The 21,259-nt window shown below is 38.4% G+C and overlaps 1 protein-coding gene across 3 annotated transcripts in view; it reads right to left on the reverse strand.

The window, feature by feature from the left end:
• Positions 1-184: 184 nt before the first annotated feature.
• AP1S2 (adaptor related protein complex 1 subunit sigma 2) overlaps positions 185-21,259 on the reverse strand; it is a 36,721-nt gene continuing 15,646 nt past the window's right edge. The window contains exon 5 of one of the 3 annotated variants that reach the window (XM_074967357.1): positions 185-3,507. In XM_074967357.1, coding sequence (XP_074823458.1) covers positions 3,460-3,507 — 48 coding nt within the window. In that variant the 3' untranslated portion in view covers positions 185-3,459. Of the gene's footprint in view, positions 3,508-7,055; positions 8,556-16,649; positions 16,743-21,259 lie in introns of those variants that run through there. The other 2 variants (XM_074967374.1, XM_074967365.1) reach the window with 2 other exon arrangements.

The raw sequence follows: 21,259 nt of genomic DNA on the forward strand, positions 1-21,259 counted from the left end.
TTTTTAATAGCTGTAAATAAATGGAATCCTTCAGTACACCTTATTTTTTTTTAATAAAGTTTGATGCAAATCCAGTGATGTAATGAAGTTTAATTGTGCATTTTTACCTATCAAAGATTTACCCATCCTCTTCTTCCCCTTGCAAAAATATTAAACCTTTGATTATATATAAGCACACAGCTGTGGTGTAAAAGTGAACATTTATTAGAATCACATTAATTTAATTGTAAGACAGTGGTTACAGGTTTTGATACAATCACAACAAAGCTTAATCCAGCCTAGCACATACAAGTGACAGCGTAAACCTTAGAAATAGGTTTGTTTAAACACATAAAACTGCTTTCAAATTGACATTTTAAATGAAGGAAATTCAATCACTTCAACAGCACAAACAGCAGGCCATCCCATACCAGTTGTATCTCCTCTTTTTTTTTTTTTTTTTACATATTCGACATGAGTGAAATGCAGAACAGGGCTCTTGTGTACCTTTTCAAACATGATAGTCTAGTGATTTGAGAGGCTTGTGTTCTGTACATGAGATGAGTGGAAATGAATACTGTAAATGTGTGGTACTGCTTATGTCAAGTGAGCAAACTGAAATGTTATGGAGCCTATGATCAGTTCCAATATAACAAGCTTAGAAAAACACTCACCTTGTGATCACTGCAGATACGCACAGTAGAACTTTGCTACTCCACATATAATTTGCAGAAAAAAATGGCACTGACTTCTTAGCAACAGAACAGAGTTCTGTACAGAGATCTCATAAGACTAAATACTTAAAGTGTAGACTATATTGCAAAACACCTATAACTGTCAAAGTAAATGAACGAAAGTATATTTTGTGGTGTATTACCCTTGATTATTTGTTCATTTACATGCTGAAACTCCCTCACCAATTTTCAATAGGACCTCAGTGTTAATTAGTTTGGTGGTACTGTATATAAACACTTGTTTGCTTAAGCTTAGTAATTTCACAATGAATGTCACCTGCATGTACGGTAACAGTCAGGACATTAATGTATAGCAATGAAGCAGGTTAATAAAACAGATTTTTAAAACAGGTGCTTATGCCCCCATTGAGCATACCATAATATACTAGTAAATGCAAAGCCATTAGTCTTGTTTCTAGGGTTCAAAATAAAAACTTCTAAATTAGTTATATGCAGTGGTGTAGCCATGTCTGTCACAGAATATTAAACACACAAGGTGGATGAGATGGTATCTTTTATTGGACGAACTGTTGGTGAGAGAGAAGCTTTTGATCTTCCATGGAGCTCTTCTTCAGGTCTGAGAAATGTACTTAGTCACAGCTAAACACAATGTGGAACAGATAGCGTAACAGATAACGCATATTTCAATGGATCATTCAAGGTCAAGTGGCCTGTTAGCACCCCTCCAGTTCTAGGGGCAGAAGAAATAAGGGGGAAGGCAGCTTGGGTAGGGGAGTTATTAGTGGATACAAGATTGTTGTTATAAGCCATACATTCAGTGTGTCTGTTCAGTCCATGATTTTTAGTCTCTAGCAAAGTTATGAATTTAAACTCAGAGGCTCACCTTTTGAAAGTGTTGTGCAAGTTTCCTTTGAGGATGGGGACTGATAGATATAGAGTGATCACTTTGAGAAAAGTTTTCATCCACAGGTGATGTGGTGTTTTTGTCTTATAATTTTCACTGGATTTATGGTTTATCACAACAATCTATACCCCACTAACATCAGCACTGGAATGGGGGGGCTATGGCCCTCCCACTTTTTGAAAGCGGACGGGCCTGGCCTGTCCACTTTTCACCACATGCCCTGCCCCCAACTTTTGCCCGAGGCCCACCCCGCCAGGCCAGCAACTGGAGCCTGGCTGGGGAGCCTGGGCAGCAGGCGGCACTGTGCCACTGACTCAACACTTCCACCTGCCCAGGGTGGGGGGCCAAAGAGAAGCCCCTGGCCCATGTCCCTGCCCCTTGGCTCCCCATCCAGGGCAGGTGAAAGGTCCATGCCTCCTCACAGCTGACTGGCTGTGTGGCTCTTACCACAGCCGGGCTGCAGCTCCGAGGCCCTATCCCCCAGCTGGAGCTGAGTTGGGGTAAAAGCCACAAGCCCTCCACCTACCCTGGGCAGGAGGCCTGCAGGGCGGGGACACAGACCACGTGCTGCTCTAGGGACCCCCGCAAACCCCAGGCAGGTGGAGAGTCCACGGCTCCCAACCTGCTCCAGCTTCCGGCTTGGCAGGAACTCAGGCAGAGCCACAGAAGGGGCAGGAGCCCTGGTCCCCCCCCCATTTTTGGGAAGGCTCCACCGGAGCTGACTAACAACCCTCCCCCAGCTGCCTTCTCCCCCTTTCCATTTCCCCCTATGACTGGAGGGGTGTTAGTGGGGCACTTCACCTTGAATGGTCCCTTGAAATGTGTGTTAACTACTTATGCTAAACAATCTGTTCCACCTGGTATTTAGCTGTGACTCTCAGAGTACATTTCTCAGACCTGAAGTGTAGTAAGCTCAAAAACTTCTCTCTCACCAACAGAGTTGATCCAATAAAAGATATTATCTTACCCACCTGCTCTCTCTAACTTTTAAATTGCACATTTTTAACTTTCCCTTTAGATTATTCCCTTCTCTCCATGATGTCAAGTGCTACCCCAGCGTATTTTACATTATCTATCTACTCATCTGAATAGTCAGAAGGGCAAAGTACATAATCTAGGTACAAGTCTACAGTGATTAAGCAATAATATTGATGTTAAAACAGGATGGTTCCAATAAACAAATTACTTCTTACAACCTGCATTCCCTTTATAACTTAACTCTCATGTACTTGTGTGAAAAATCTTTGTATTGTATACTTCCATTTTATCAAATGGTCTGGTTGCAGCTCTGTTCCTAAAAAATGAAACCACCTTAACAGCTCATACCAGTTTGATATACAGATCATAATAGGGTTCTTTGGTATAATGAAAAAAATTCCATAGTAAACAGTTAATTCCCAATCTTTCTGTATTAACTGAAAAAAGCAGATTTTTCACAAATGTTGACATAAAATGTAGGTGAACAAATAAGTCTTTGGTTGCATAAAACCAAGTTCCATATTGTTATGTTTCACATTTAAAGTTGTCACATGTACTTTCCTCTCTGTTAAACATGACAATGTATTGAAGCTGATTCATTTGTTTCCTTAAGTCACTGGTGCTTATAAAACAGTATAATTACTGAAGTCGTCACCTATGATGCTCTCAAATGCAGAGAGAGGTCTTGAATTGAAATCCCTTTCTTTTATCCTTTTTTGGAAGTTTTAAATTTTTGTTCCCTTTTTTAAAACTTTAAATGGGATATTTTCTTGTAGGCCTGAATGAAGCAACTTAGCAAAACAGTAATACTGACAAACAGCATCTTACACCATTAGCTAAACATTAAAATGATGGCAGTGAACATTTACAGTATGTGAAACACCAGGAGACTTCAGAGGAGATTTATGTGAGTCCAATTTCTTCAAGTACACTACGTGGGGTCTCTGCTTCCTGTGGAGGGAAAATTTGAGACAGTGGTAAACAGATCCTGTGCTCCTACTAAACAAGCTTATATGCGGAAAGTTAATATGGAAAGTGCTTAATTAAAAAAAATCATAAGGAAAAATGTGTTTATATGTATGACATCAGATGCATTTCTAAAAGGATTAAGAAGTTTGCCATAGTTTACAGGGATGGCTTGTAAGCTTTATGACCCCTTAACACTAAAGAAAATAAATCAACAGACCTTCCATCATGGAACAAGTCACAACTTAGTAAAACAGACATGAATTTTTAAAAATCATGTAATGGATTAACTTTACTTCATTTTGTGATATTTTATGGAGAACCCAAAATTCCTCAAGTAAAAATGAAATGGCTAACGTACTGTACAGCTACAATATCCTTTAAACCTAAGTTTTGGAAGCAACAGGTCCTAGTCAGACAGAAACAACAGTATTAATTCTCAAAATAGACCTCCCAGCTAGAGACACTATTGTATACTGGATAAAAACTATTTGAGAAGGATGAAATGGCCACTCTTGAAGTGAAGGGAAGCCCAAGATTTTGTGCTCTAGTATTCTAGACCAGGTATAAACTTCTGGAACCAGTTCTTTCCTAAAGGTACTGCACTAAATTTTCAATGAAGACCTTTGGCCAAATAAAGCAAATAAGTGTTTAATATATTTATATATACTAAAATCTGTATCCGACTTTCATTTTGGGAATTTGAAGAAATATTTCTAAGCAACTGGAAGAAGATCTAGCCAATTAGAAAAACTGGGCTGTCCATTTCCACAATTACTAGCAACATCATCATAGTCAATGAAAAGAGATACTGTGTCTTTATGAAACCGAAACCAAAACCAAAGTAATTTTAAAGCACCCAGAGAATGAAAAAACACAAACTTACTTTAGCATCCTAAGACAAGGCATGTCATGAAGCAAGAAAAAGAAAGATTACAATTTAGCAGCAAATCCTCAGAAAGCTTAGTTTTACAGACTATTTAAATGCATTTTAAAAGTGTCAGTTTACCAGTCTTGTACCTATTTGACTCAAGTGGTTTAGTATTGTAACACTAGCACTTCAGAAATGAGTCATTTAACCTCTATACATGTAATACGTAGAATGAGCAAGTTTTTAATCTTAGATTAACCCATGTGTATACACTGATTTACTATTAAAGGCAGAAAGGTAAGTATTAAGACAGTTCCACTTCACTTGAAACAGGTGTATTTTTGTACTTTGAAAGGACACTGTTGAGCAGCTTACGCCCAACATTTGACCCAAGAGGTCCATTCTACCCTCAATGTATACACAACTCCATCAATAATCCTGGAAATTAAGTACGAAAAGGAGACTAAAATCACTCAGTGTTATTACAATCTGATTAAGAAAATCCTGTGGATTTTTTCAGTCCACCCACTTTTCAATAAAATTAAAAATTTCCCCTTTCTAATAAAGCCAAGGACATAAAAATCTCACTTCCAACCATGTAACACCCACAGATATGTTTTCCCACTGAAGAAATACTTAAATATTTTCAGACCTGTACTGACATGGAAGCTGGTGTGAAAGAGCCTTGGCATACTATCAATTATAAAAATGTTAAAAATACTTTTGCAAATTTCTACTCCATAATAATAATAAAAAAAATTTCTAAAATGGGGTGGGCAAACTACGGCTTATGAGCCAAATCTGGCCCCTCAGGGCTTTGGATCTGGCCCATGGGATTGCCCCCCATGGTGCTGCAGGCCCCCCGCTGCTCTCAGAAGCGGCCGGCACCACGTCCCTGGGCCCCCCGGGGGAGGGGAGAGAAGAGGGCTCCATGCGTTGCCCTTGCCTCCAGGCACCGCCCTCCACAGCTCCCATTTGCCAGGAACAGGGAACCGCGGCCAATGGGAGCTTCGGGGGAGGTACCTGGAGATGTGGCAAGAGCAGCACACGGAGCCCTGTGCCCCCCCGCTCCCTCAGGGGCCACGCTGGGTTGTGGTGCCGGCTGCTTCCCTGAGTGGTGTGGTGTGGGGCCAGGGCAGGCATGCAGGGAGCCTGCCCTGGCCCCGGTGTGCACCACTGCCACCCCGGAACCACTTTAGGTAAGCAGCACCGGGCCGGAGCCCAAACCCCTCCTGCACCCTGCCCCCCCCAACTCCCTGGCCTAAGCCCCCTGCCTGCACCTTGCACCCCAACTCCCTGCCCTGAGCCCCCTGCTGCACCCTGTACCCAAGTCCCTGCCGAGCCCCCTGTCGCACCCCGCACACCTCCTGCACCCCTGTCCTGAGCCCCCTCCTGCACGCCGCACCCCTCCTGCACCCCAACCCCCTTCCCGGAGCCCGTTCCTGCACACCACACCCCAACCCCCTGCCCTGCATACGATTTCCCCACCCAGATGTGGCCCTCAGTCCAAAACGTTTGTCCATCCCTGTTCTAAAATGAAATATCAAAACTGGTGAGAAAAGAAACAGCATTTTCATGCTTTGAGAATATTACAGAACAAAAACAAATTGAAAAGTATATTAAAACAATGAGCTGACAGTGTCTTTTTAAGTATTTGTTTCCCTGTGCACTAATTTAAGCATTTATTATAATAAATGAGGGTTGAACTTTATTCCGATGGTTGAATTAAGAGAAATAGAACTGTTAAATTCTCATGCAAGCTGCTGGAAGCTTGATGTCCACATTTATCCTGTTTATTTTAATGCAATTTTTCAACATTTGTCAGGGATAGTCTAGGTTTACTTGGTCCTGCCTCAGGGCAGGGTGCTTGACTTGATGACTGCTAGGTCCCCTGCAGCCCTACATTTCTGTGATTTTAACTTTTAATTATAATGGATTTGAAAACCTACAACTACAGAGGTGAAATTGATTATTTCCTAAATGACCAAAGAACACTTTTCACAATAAACTACAAGATAACTATAGATTAATATTGTCACTTCAATTTTTGTACACTAAGGAACTTTTCTGCCACAGTATATTCAAATTCCAGATAATCTTTAATTGTAAAAGTATTTACTGTACTCAAAATAAAGTTTCTTCCAGCTAACTGATCCTGTGTAGTTAAGTGCATTGCTTCACTCATGACTCAAATAAAATTCAATGGAATTTGACTGGATACTGTGTTATTAAAAATCTAGAGCTAGACCTCACGAGTAAATCATGAGGTATGCTTATTGTACAATAGCGATAAGCAATAGTCTTGTGACAGACATTTTATCGTGAATTCTTACCAACTGCCTTCATCATTCCAATTTAGGATGCCTTGATATTTTTAAACATTTTGTTACGAACTGTAGGAATCAATTTAAGACTTAAAAAAACATGGACAGGATCTATGCTATATTTAGTTCTATTTGTGTTTTTTAGATTTAGAAAACATTAGCATACATTTTTATCTAGCTGTTATGGAATGCTTTTTACAACATTTTATATGGCACCTGCAATACAGAATTTAACAGAGGTAACAAATACACATTTGAAATACCAGAACCAAGAGTTGAAAAAAAAAGTCATTCACATGAGACAGAAGTGCATGCAATACTTTATTTCAGACATGCCAGGAAAGCTAATTCATTATCTAGTCATTTAAAAGCAAGCAGCTGTATACAGATAACAAGAGAAAAAGCATCTTGTTACAGCTCAATGCATAGCATTTTAAGCCAACAGGCACGAGAGAATGCAGATTAAAGTAGCATTAACCAACTGCACATGTTCACACAAACTGTTAATGTCTTACAAAAAAGAGTAACAAACTTGGAAATGGAAAACCATCCCTATAATCTAATTTTCTATAACATATTCCAAAATGCTGCAAAATCAAATCCAAAAATTCCCCTTTCATGTCCCCCAATTTTTTTTAAAGTCAGATAGACATTTAAAATGTAGTGCATTACCATATATGAAATACTTTTGAAATTTTAAACTGTTTGTGAACTGGTGAAATAAACGATTTATTTCACCAGTTCCTTTCTCTTTAAATGTATGTAATCTTTGCCTTAAAGATAAACCAGCTCTATATAATAATGTAACAATATTCACTTTTAGTGGGCAATATAGGGTGAAGTATGTGTCTTCATCCTGGCTCTGCATACACGGATAGTTATTTTAATAGACATCTTTAAAGCAGTCTTCATTTTGCGATTAAATACATTTCAAACTACAAATACTGATTAATGAACATTAAGATTTTAATATGCTAGTAATGACTGAATAGTAAAAGCAAAAAGTTACAACTCTGACGTATTAGGTTGCAAAGGAATGTACTTGGGTAACAATTTTAACCATTACTAGGAGGACAAGTGCTCAAGCTTACTCAACCTTTAAACACAAATCAGAATGTTAGAACTCTGAGATTGTGACATTACAAAAACATTATCTATCTTAAGTGCCAATGATTGGGCATAACAATTTCTCCCCGCTACCTCTATACAAAACAAACAGTAAATCACCACTGCCCCCAACAAATACTTTCAAAAGAAATTAAAAGTAAAGATAGAGGAAAATGCATTTTACTTTTGCATTTTTCATTAGAGATGTATACAGTTTTACAACTATACATAAAGCTTATACATATGTATGTATATATTCTATACACACTTTAAAAAGATAAGGCTTACACTATTTCATGGGATCACTAGTTTCTCTCTGTAAACTTCTGATGTATACTACAATTTTATATGTATTTTAAAGTAACACCACAGCTGAAATATTTAAAAGATCAAGTAATGTTACAATATGCACTTATTCAAGCTGAATGACTTCCACACAAATGTTAAACAAAAGACTTGAAACTTTTCACACCGTAAGAGATCATATGCTGACAAGAACAAGTTATATCAAGATGAGACATGAGAATACACAAACAGAAGGGGAGAAGGAAAGTACAACAGCGAAGATAATGGTTGTGGTTTAGTCTAGTGTGTTCAAGATGATTGATTTCACCAAGCTGAGGATAAAGTTCTGCCATGAATAAGTCAGGTCTATCTCCTCTCTGAAATTCTGCATGCATGATGAATGAAGTCATTTAGTAAACTGGGACATTAAAGTATTCATGACGTGGCTACAAAAAGAAATGTATACATTCTTACACATAGTACACAGGTGGACATATATACAATAAATATTCTTGCCAAAAGGTTCTTACAATACTATCTCTAATATAGAACTACACACTAGCCTTGTCTCCACTAGCCCTTTGGGGGAAATATTTTACCATTGTACTACCATTAATGCTCCTCCACTGGTGATATAATGCAGGGAGCACTAAGACAGGGCACAGGCATTTTTACCACTATATCATCTAGATCTAATATAAGTGGATCCAGAAGACATGGGTTACAACATGTTGGAGATCTATCTGCGTAAGCTTTCACCACTGCTACCAGTAATAGCACTGCCCCAGTGAGATTTCCAAGATTTCATGTAGACACAGCACCATCATTATTCCAAGTACGGTTATTGTTTGTTTGTTTTTTTGGGAAAAGATGTCCCTTTTTTCTTTCCTTTATATAAACACCACGAATTTCATTCATAGATTGAAGACTGCCTTTCATACTGTTAGGACAGCTCTTTAGAAGTGGTGAATACAACATCCATGTAACAATATGCTGCTAAAATGTTTGTGTTTGGATATTGAGAGCTTTATAAACTTATCTAATCTTCTACTGTGCATTACATGTGGAAAGGACCCATATCAACTACCTTAAACCAGATTACGGCTGGTGCTACCAACACTTTATCTGCACCAGTTCCAGCCAACAAAGACTTGCCCACACTAGGGCTCCGCATACTAATACCAGTGCATTTGAAACGATGATAGTGCAGATAAGAATTTTCTGATAAAATTCTGTAGTGAGAGTCCTGCCTCTGAAGGTACAAATATTTTAATCATCAGATACTCAGAAAGGAACTGTACTTCAACTAAATTTACCAAAATGATGGGCTGGTATGTTTTTCCTTACAGTTATCATCTACAGCATAGTACAAATTGTTAAAGGAAGTTAAAGGAATATTCTACAAAAATTAGAATTCCATTTGTACCTCCAAAAGGTTCAGCTGCAACAATTCATTTTTCTGTGGTTTTAAAATGTGTATGTCTCATGAAGAGGGGCCAGACACTATCAAGATTCCCTCCTCTCAAAAAAGCACTTTTGTTTAATGACTGCAAGACTTCCCTAACTCAGTGTCCTGATCAAAAACTTTTCCACAGATTAAATCTTACTATTTCACTGAAAATACTCTTGATTATTAAAATAACAGTTTGTTCTTGGACTGCATTATGAATATGCACATTAGAAAAACCGCTTCAGTTACAGTATATTGTTAAAACCCACACAGCATTCATAACACATGTTCACTTTATGCAATGCATTACGATGTCTTGAGGACATTTGGGTCAGAATTTCAAAAGCGCTCAAGGGACTTAGGAGCAGAAGCCACACTGAAAGTTGACTGGGGACATTTACTTTTCAGTCTGTCAGGCATTTTTTGAAAATCTTCCTGTCAGTTACTATCCTTTACTGTATGCCAATTAAAGACATTGTTTCACTTTCCATTCCAGGAGTCAACAAGAAATCTCAATACAAACAAAATTCTTAAAAAGGGATGGAAATACTTACAAGAAAAACTTCCACACTTGCTAATCTTCTCCGTAATACCCCCCATATAGCTGGTCTTTAAATATCTCCAATTCAGTTTAATGTCATATGTTTTTAACAAATCACAAAGAATAAAAATGTATAATTCCCAATTTCCATGGAAACCATTCTTGAGGAAGTAACGTTACTCCGCAATGTTTGCGACCCAAACATTGCAGCCCCCCAGTTATTTAGAAATTGACTATAAACAAGTGAATTTGACTAATTCAGCACTTCTAAAACTATGTTACATGTACCATTGGTAGGAGAGCAACAATCAAGTGGCATATGGGTTGGTTTAAACTTATAATGGATTCTTATTCAGATATGAACTGCACTGATTAAATTAGTAAAAATGCTATGGCATGATAGGTCTTGAAGTTTGAAAACTTTCTCATTGCCCAACCCAAAACAGATGTAAACTAACAAATAGTGAAGAGAAAGTTTCAGTCCTGGTCTACACTAGAAAAATCAGGCTGGTTTACCTGTGTCAGTCAGGCATGCGAAAAATCCACACCCTTAAGTGTTGTTAAACAACTCTAAGTCCTTGCGTAGACAGTGCTAGGGAGACAGAAGAATTATTCTGTTGACCTAGCTACCGCCTCTCGAGGAGGTGGATTATCTATGCTGACGGGAGGGGTTCTCCCATTGGCATACATACTGTCTACACTGAAGTGCTACAATGATGTAGCTGAGTTCTTGAGGCATATTTTCAGGGAGGAGGCATCTTCTAGCGCTGGGCCCTGGTGCTGTGGCCTTTGGGAAAGGAGGTATAGGCGCTAGCTCTACACCTACTGAGATCTCCCCCACGCAAGAGGTATTCCCTACAGGGTACTTACAGGAAGTTTCAGCTTCCCTTGTGCTGATTGAGTGGTGCAAGTTAGTGGACCAGGGGAAGCACTGCAAGATAGTAGACTGCCTATTTGAATATTTTGTTAACGAGTCTAAAGAAATTGCTCTTTAACAATGGTATATGAATGTTAACTTTACTGTGTCTCTTAGTAAGTACATTTAAACTATCTGCCCCCAATTTAGATTTGGGAAAGGTATGTGAAATAGCCTTGAATGTGTATCATTTTCTCCTCCTGGAAGGGGTCTTGGGCTCCCCTCCCCTAGTCCAGCACCTGCCACTATTCCACCTGGCTGGGCTATCCCTCATCTCACAGGTACTTGAAAGCACTTTCTGGTCAGGGAGAAGGAAGATTTACTGAACCCAACAAAAAACTCACCAATTAATTTAAGATCTTCCCAGCACAGTGCCAATTTCTCTCCAGCACAGGGGGTTGCCTCTGAGTAATTCAATTTCTTGCAGGATTGGTACATGACAAATAAGAACGCCCTAATCCTTCACTTGATGGTTTATCCAGTTGCTATCTTGCTGTTTTTTGTACTTTCCAAATTAGATTTATTTTTATTCTTGCCTCAGTGCCAATACAGAATAAGCCTTAACTTTTGTTTCCTCTATGCTAACCTAAGGGCTTCCTGATGCTGTATTCCAGCTGAACAATAAAAACCCTACTCTGTTTTGAAAAGCAAATATTTGCTGAAATGCACTTGTCTTTGAAGGGAGTAAGTCTCTGAACAGGAATCTACTTCAATGGGACTCGCGGCACATAGCTCACAATGAGAGAAACAGGAATGCTGGAGCCCAGAAGCACAGTTTTGGAGCCACTGAGGCTATGTGACCTACCCTTGTGGCAGAGTGTGACCCTTTGGGAGTCTAGCACACTGAACATATCCTCCCCAGGGACTGTCTAAAGGTTAGGAAATGGCACAGATCCTGTAAATCCATGACATATGGAACAATGAATTTTCTACACCTGGTCACTAGCATGGCTGATGAATCTGCAGCTTCTCAGCTTGGCCACATGGCAAAAGAAGAAACATTTAAAGAGCCATTTAAAAAGGGGTGCTGCTCTGAAGCAGGGGGCTTGACCATCACCACATGTAAGCCAGATGTGCAGGAAACAGAAAGGGCAGAAAGGACTCTGCTCAGCTTGAACACTGATAAGTTTCAGACTCTCAGAAGGAACCAGATCAGGCCCAGGAGAGATGTGTCTCAGGCCTGTTCTCAAAGACCTGTAACTCTCAAATACTTCACGAGTAGAGTAACTGTGGTTAAGAAATTCCTTTGCTAAGCTGATGTTCCTTGCTTCCATGCCACGTTTTCCCTGAAGGTGTTAAACCAGAAGCTTGAGTTCCACTGCCTAGACGGAACTCTAGAGAGCGTGTCTAAGCAACTGGGGGCTCAGAAAATCTGAGACATTGGTTTCAGGGCCTAGGCGGCTGCACTGTGAAGTCCCATGTCCCAAGGAAGGACTCAGACACAAGGTCTGAGCCTGGGAGTGCAACCTAGAGACCCAGGACTACAAACAATTAGTAGATTCTACCCAGACCCCGTGGGCTTAGAAGCACTTGGAACCCAGCAGTTAGGTCTACTCACAATAGACTTGTATTCGTACAGCTGCAGCACAACTGTCCACGTTGTGACATCAACCACCCACTTCTGAAAATCACTAGTCATTTTTGAAAATTTAAACTCCAACACTTCGCCTGACATCATGAGCTTGGTTTCAGATTTCTCTTTCTCAAATACTTATTTGGAAATTAATGCATCATGAGTACTACTTCAAATGACACAGTCTTTCTTAAGGGAAGGATGTTCAAAGGAACCGAAGCGAGTAAGGCTCCTCTGAAAACCCCAGCCTGTCACCAAGGATTTGTATACATTAGGAAAGTGGTTCAGATGAGATTCATGTTAGCTAAAATATCTAGCTAACCCCAACGTAACCTTAATCCTTTCCCAAGCATACATATACAGGTTAACAACTTTTGCCTCAATGTAGCTGACTGATGTCCGTAATAGTTAAACTGAGGCAATATTGTGTCTAGATCAGGGAAAAGTTGATATTAGCTCTCTAAGTACGTATGCATTAAATGATGATGCATACACCATCACTGTAGTATCTGAACACCTTCTACATAAAATCAATAGCAATAGTGAAATCCCTAGTGGACTTCATAGAGTTTCTTACTGCTCCATTTTTGGGATCAATATTCTGCGTAGCGTAGAGGATGATTTTTAAGGTTGGTTTTGTTTTTCTGGTAGGGGTTTAGAGGTAGGAAAGAGAAATGCATTAAACTGTGAGTGGAAATGTGTTAACTAACCTCAGGCCAACCTTGATCACTTTTCCTAGTCTAAACAAATACAAAACTGGAGCAACAAATCAGTAGTCAGTATAGAATTGGTAATAACTGTAGTCCATTTTTCAGTAGTGTTTTTGGTCAAAGAAGCAAACTATCTTTGGGGGAACAGAGTAACAGCCGTGTTAGTCTGTATTCGCAAAAAGAAAAGGAGTACTTGTGGCACCTTAGAGACTAACCAATTTATTTGAGCATGAGTTTTCGTGAGCTACAGCTCACTGTAGCTCACGAAAGCTCATGCTCAAATAAATTGGTTAGTCTCTAAGGTGCCACAAGTACTCCTTTTCTTTTTGGGGGAACAGTGAGAAGTCTTGATTAAGACTGAAATCTTCATTAACAACTATCAATGGGAATAGATTTCAAGGAAAAATGCACTTGAAGATAAGATTGCAAAATGAATGATTCCCCCCCCCACACACACACACACACACAATTTGTTTAGGAAATATTAACAGGTTTACAGATCCTAGCCATGTAAATATAAGAAACAAAACAATAATTACAACAGTAAGATTTTGTTTAAAGAGACATTATACAGGAATCCATCAGATCTTAGATCAGTTTAGCAAATAGAGGTTGAGTCACCAGGAAATATTTCATAAGAGACTTCTCTGTACAAAGCTGCTACTGTTCACTTTCTCTGCAGTTCCATCGTTAGGCAATTCAAGCATTATTTTGCAAGGATATAAAAATTTTACACAGGCACACAGTGAAGTAAAACTGTCATTTCCCTAGTCTTCACTTCACCAGCCAAGGAAAGGGTGAGACACACAACAGTAGTGACCTCTCTCCTCCTCAACTCTCTCCTGGGGAAACAGAAGTACCAGCTGAACCTTCATTCAGTGTAATCAGTCTTCAGTGGGTGTCTTTTTCCCCCCTCAATCTCTCCCACTTCTTCCCTGATCTGGTTGGAACAAAGGTGATAATCCCTTTAGAATGCAACACTTCACACCTGCCAGTTAATTGATAAATGGTGTATTCCAAAGGTCAGTAACACTCAGCATCTGCCATACTGTAGCCCCAAACTACCTCTAGGAATTCCCATCCATGCCAGGTACCCAATATCTAGCCAAGACCCATTTCCTATTTGGCAATGTAACATGGGAAAGGCAGGATGACAGCACAACCCCTAATTCGAGTACCCATGTCCTAGATGAATGTCCTTCAAATATAAATGTAGTATGTATCTTCTATATCATTATAAATAACTACCCTCCTATGGCGTGTAGGACTATATAAAGGCCACACTGGAGGTTGTTTTAATAAGATACAGTAAGTGCCAATAATTCTAATGAAGGCTCCATCCCATAGGACAATTAATTAACTGCATGAAAAAAGTGCTGTAAGGCTTTCACATGGAGCTCCACCCAACTAAGTTTCAAAATTATTCCAAACAACCAAATGCATTGTTATGAATGTTTATTCTCTATTTCCCTTAAACCAGCCTATTATTTTATTGAATTAATCCAAGTTTTTGTTCTTGTGCCCTAAATCTTCATCCTACACAATTTATCAAGTCCCCTCCCCTCTTCCCACACGCTTTACAACGCTGAACTCCCTCACATTCCAAAAAAGTAAAAAGACTCCCTTCCTCCAAATCAATTCCACAGTGAAAGTCATTAATAATGTTAAATCTAGATAAGTTATAACTGAATCTATGAGGGCCACAAGATTTTTACTGTTTAAACACAGATGCCAACAATGGTATTAACGGACATGATTTTGAATGCAATTTCGTGGTCACTGTAGACCAGAACAAACTAAAAGCATTGTAGTCAGCTGACATGAACCTGATTTTTTTGTCCTTGTTTACCCTATTAAAATGCATGCAGCATCATGTAAATCGTAATTGCTGGCAATCACGTTCATGTAGGATAAAATAGTGTAGTGCAATCCAGCTCCTTTAAAGTCAAAACTTTATCCACACTCTTGGATGCCATCACAGGAGTCATCAAATGAACAGCAAGCAAAATTTTATTTAAAAGGCAAAAAAAGACTCAGATTCAGACTTCAAGGTCAGAAGGGACCATTATGATAGTCTAGTCTGATCTCCTGCACAACGCAGGCCACAGAATCTCACCCACCCACTCCTATAATAAACCTCTAAGCTATGTCTGAGCTTACTGAAGTCCTCAAATCATGGTTTAAAGACTTCGAGGTGCAGAAAATCCTCCAGCAAGTGACCCGTGCCCCACGCTGCAGAGGAAGGCGAAAAACCCCCAGGGCCTCTGGCAATCTGCCCCGGAGGAAAATTCCTTCCCAACCCCAACTATAACAATCAGCTAAATCCTGAGCATGTGGGCAAGACTCACCAGCCAGACACCCAGGAAAGAATTCTCTGTAGTGACTCAGATCTTACCCCATCTAACATCCCATCACAGGCCATTGGGCATATTTAAGAAAATTTAACCATTAAAATAATTATCACATATATAAACCAAAATTATGACTCTAATCATAAAAGGCAAACTGAGCATCTGAATTCATTCTTTGCAAAATGTATTTTCTTAATGATGAAATTTCCTTTCATTACTTGCAAAATTTGTGTACATTTACATTCAACTGGTCTAATGAATTAAGTCTTAATCTTTATATATCTGAAACTACACTTGAAATAAAACATTCCTGGTTGCATCTGTACACAATAAAAGTTGATACATTACATAAAGGTAGTTAAATATAACTGACCTTGACTAATAGGCTTTCAAAGTGACTCATTTTTCAGGTGTGTGCTTTCTGAAGACAGTCTTACCTTTTCTTTGTAACACTGCCACAATGTATTCCTCTCTTAGGGGCCTGCACAAAAATATGTTGCAATGCACTATATATGCAGATAAGTTTGTTCTCTCATGCAGCATCACCCAGTATTAGATATACAGTCAATTGAAGCAGCACCCATTCTACACAGGGGCCCATGTCATTTGCCTACCAGAGGTAACAGTGCAATTTCCAGTAAACATATGTTTAAGTGGGTTGCTTACAAGTAAACAAAGCCAAACATCTGTTTAGTAATTAATTTTGGTATACTACTTCTCTAAACTCCATTAACCCACTTAATTACCAACACCAAAACAAAACTCAAAAAAAAAAATCACATTTCAAACTGATGCTGTTAGTATAAAAATGAAAATAAAACAGAACACCCAAAGCACTCTCCAAATACCATCATGCGAATGTTGCAGAAGGTTAAGCCCATCACCCATAATTTCTGCGTATATCCTTTACTCATCAGGCAAGGAATTCATTACACGTGCAACAGTCTCTGCATAGCACCCATTTAATCCATGCCACCAAAATGGTAAATCTGGTAGTTACCAATTTAGAGGGGGGTCAAAAGGGCTAAGGCCTTAGACTGCTCTTAATCATAAGATATCCTCAGACAAACCTCCCCAGTCTTCATTCTGGCTCTACAAACACAAAATCAAGCAGCAGTGAAAATTTCATAGTTACTACTTTAACAAATTATTTGTAGGTGGCTTTGTCTAGATACACTAAAAAAAATATTCTGAACTTCATACAAAAAATAAAATCAGTTACTTATAGCACTAGTATACTTCAGCTGCTATTGATTTTCAAGAAAACAAATAATTTCATTAGATTAACTAAAGTCCACTGCTAGGAAAAATGCAACTAGCAAAGATGAAGAACATCTGTTTGAGGATCCCAATAAGCTGCATTGTAAGAAAAAGCTCACTATGGTTTGATTTTGATAATTTTTTGAACAGAAGCATAAAGTTTAAGGATAGAGGAGTTTTAAACCTTAAAAAAAAAAAGTTTACTGAAAGTTGTTTAGAAACCCACATTAATAATTAACCCCCACCCAGGAACCAACTGAGCATTTTCTTACAAGAAAACTGTAGTATCAATTGTTCACTACTTATAACCGTAAGATTTATGAAGTATCAGTAGGAAGCTACAATATTTTGTATCTATTTAATCCCTGTGGTTGTATTTCACACAGAAAACTGATTTTTTAAACCATTAATACTGCTCTGTAATTACAGCAAAATTGGTTTTATGCCTGTACAAGGCAAAAGTTACATCATAGGTTCACTTATTAGCTACCATACTCCTCTCTGTTGCAGTTTAGAGCAAGTATTTTAATACAAAATTTACTCAACCCCATTTTTACATCACTTCTCCTCTGGTTACCATTATCAACAACTAAGTTCTGTATGTTAATTCATAGCAATTATTTTCAGGTAGCATTACTATATACAAAATGTTAAAAACAGTAGATGAATTAAGTACAAATGTCAATGGATTATCAAATTTATTTAGATTACTGATTGTAAAAAAACCATTTTCTTTCTATGTTCAATCATATAGATTCTCTGGCTTAACATCTAAAAACACTCTGCAATTATTTGTTACGGACCTTAAAATTCAGCACTAGAATTTATATCTTCTTGGTCAAAATTTCTTCTTTTGCGTAGAGATAGACATAACAGAAGCTACTGCTAAAAGGGCACCAACAATGTGCTTGGTACTATACAAGACAGAGAAAGACAGTCCCAACACAAGGAACTTACAGTATAAGACACAGAACAGGACACAATGGGAGGACAGATGCAGTGTTAACTTACTATTCTTTTCCTATTGTTTTGAAGCCTCATGAAACACATCTTTAGCAATAACGTGAACAAAGAGGGTGAGAACACTACATGGCAAGCTATTCCATGCAACTGGAAAGCCTCTGTACATATGAAACATTATATATTACTCTCTTCAGCATTGTGTTGATTCAAGGAAAGTATGAAATATACTGAAATGTAGATTATAAAAATATCACTAAACAGGAAACACAGGATTTGAGAGACAAGATGTAGTAGCAGCTTTATTGTAAAGCAGAATGTTCTCCATTTGTTCAGAGAGCTTACTGTGCACATTGACGGATAACCCCAGAAGGTAAAATCCTCAAAGTAAGTATGATACATCCAATGGCAATGCAAGATTCTTCACATTGCCTCGTCGCAGCATGCCTCAAGCCTGTTCTGGAATAGAGCATCTCTAGGGATGAACTGGTAGTTTAGATTGCAGATATACTGATTCCTTGGCATGTCTACAGAGATTGTTGATAATTTCATGATAATAGTTTTGGAACATGGATGCTCTTCACTAGACCTTGCATCACAGAGGCTACTGAACAGCTATCAGATGGTAAGGACTTCCAATTAGTACTAATGAGTCTGAGAGCCTCTAAATAGGAAGTATTATCATTGGGATTTCTTGTAGTACTTTGAACACAGCTAGCTGTTCTAGAAAACTAAATCTAGCACTAGAGAGGAAGACATTTTCCAGCTGGCATATGTGACATTAAGAATTTATTTTCTATTTTTATTTTTAACTATATGAAGCTTTTGAGGACACAGCTCCTTTTTATAACGTCCTTCATAAAAAGACATGTAAATTTTGAAGTCCCCTATCCAATTCCATGTGAACAAAATTGAAGCGGGGGGGAGAGGGAAAGGGGTATTGTTACACAGCTGAACAAATTTTTTGGGAGGCAGAATTGGTGAAATGAGGAGATTTTAAGGATCTAGAAAACTGCTTGAAAACCTGCAGCAGCACACATTAAGTGAAAACTCTCTGCAATCATGTTTCCCAACTAAAAAAAACTTATTTTCTATTTAGAGAAATTCGCATAGCAGCTTTTCATCTACCTTGGTTCCTATTCCTCCAAAGACACAAGAGAAAGAGTTTGTTGGTTGTTCATAAAAGAAAGCATGGTTAGTGGCATTAAAAGGCTGATAACTTTTATAATATAAAAAATATAAAAATTATAACTTATAATATAGATTCCACACTAAACTAGCAACACCAGCTTAGCCTACCACTATTTTAACAAATTGAGAACTTGATCTCTATTCGCAAAAAGAAAAGGAGTACACTTCATCGGATGCTATAGCTCATGAAAGCTTATGCTCAAATAAATCGGTTAGTCTCTAAGGTGCCACAAGTACTCCTTTTCTTTTTGCGAATACAGACTAACACGGCTGCTACTCAAACTTTATCTCTATTGTTTTAAGTAATACTAACCAACAGGGTGATGTTCCAATATTCCTGCAGTTTGCAAATATGCACACTTTTGTAATTTATCTATCACAAAGCCAGCTCTACTTCTATGATATGTTTAGGACATTTTAACAGTAGCCTCAAAAACAGTTAATGGAAAGTATATTAGTGAATTTATATACTTTTTTAAAACGTTTTACACAAATCCAACTACAAGCAGAGTAGTCAAACATCTAGCCAACCATAAAACAATTAATATAAAAACAGGATATAAAGATTATAAATCATATTTTATGCTCAGATATAATGCTATGAAGAGTTTAGTAATTATAAAACAGACACATACAAAGACTACATGATAATGTGGCATGGTTTAGAAGTTTTATTAGCATGACTTTGGGATGACCGTATTTCTGCAAGTCATTGCAAACAAGTTCTGATCAAACCTCGATACCACACTACCATGTACCCCATATATGTCATGTTACCAAAGAAATTATTTTAGAAGTGTTTTATTTATAAATTGCTGTACAACCCAATGACAGCACACAGTATAACTGAATGACAACTAGTTCAACCCACATTACATAAAATTTGACTAAATATGAATTGTTCATAAAAGTTATATCCATTGTTTTAGCAATCTCTTCTTGGCTCATGGGGACAGAAACTTTAAAATATAAACATTTACTTCCATCATTCCATCAAAAGTAACTAACTAGGCAGGAAAGAATAATAATTTATGTCTATTCAAGTTATAAGCTTGAAAACAAACATTTAAATAATTGACTTAATTTGGATTAAGCTGTTGCAGTTTGCTTTGGAATTCAATATTTTGTAACAAGTTACCCAAATCTCAAGAAACAAGCTGTGCAAACTATTTTATTTCACAGTTAGAGCCTACAGAGCCTTCTATCCCAGAGGATTCCAAAGTGGCTCACAGAAAGTAATACACTTCTCCCCAACCCTAGCACTGAGATACAGCCACATCTTGCACTAAAAGATACAAGAAACCAAGTGAGACTTCAGGGGAAAGTTAAGTAGGATGAATGTAGCTTCCCAAACTGTGCTTAAGTATTTTATTTACATATAGGCTTTTCTACAACATTTATCACCATAGTATTCGAGCGCCTCACAAACATCAATATATCTTCACAAAAATGTATAATCAGATAGGCACAAAGATTAAACGTCTTGCTCAAGATCACAGGAAATCTATGACACAGCCACAATAGAACCCAAATCTATCTCATGACCCAAACATGTCACAAAACAGGTCCATAGGCATGAGATCGTCCTTCCTGTATCTGGCCAGGACACTAGGGCTAACATCTCTTTGTTGGCTATCCCTCAATACTAGGATGATGTCTGCCATGGGGAAAAGTCATTGATGAGACTTAAGATGGCTGAGGAGTCCAATTCGTGCTTTACAGGTTTTTCCCACATACGTGACAGGTGGTTGCTTGGAAAGAATACAACTGCTGGCCTGGATGCTGTACCCTTTCCTTCCTCCTCTGCTGTTTCTCAGTCTCTTGAGCAAGGCGATTCTCTTCAAAATGGGATGAGGCTTGACGTATGATATGCCATCACTACAGCTCTTCCTAATTCATGGGATCAATGCCTCCCTTCTTAAGATATACTTTCAGGGTGTCTTTGTAGCATTTCTTCTGTCCTCCACGGGTCCTCTTACCATGACTAAGTGAGAAAAGAGGAACTGCTATGGAAGATGAGCATCAGCCATCCATACACAATGACCAGCCTGGTGAAGTTGATGTTTCATAATCTTTGCCTCAACACTGGTGATGTTAGCTGCAGAGAGAATGCTGGCATTGGTGCAATGGTCTTCCTATCCGATACAGAGAATCTACCTAAAGCAGCACTGTTGGTACCACTCCAGAAGCTTAATATG

The sequence above is a fragment of the Natator depressus genome, chromosome 1, assembly GCF_965152275.1.
Source record: "Natator depressus isolate rNatDep1 chromosome 1, rNatDep2.hap1, whole genome shotgun sequence".
Taxonomy (NCBI): Eukaryota; Metazoa; Chordata; order Testudines; family Cheloniidae; genus Natator; species Natator depressus.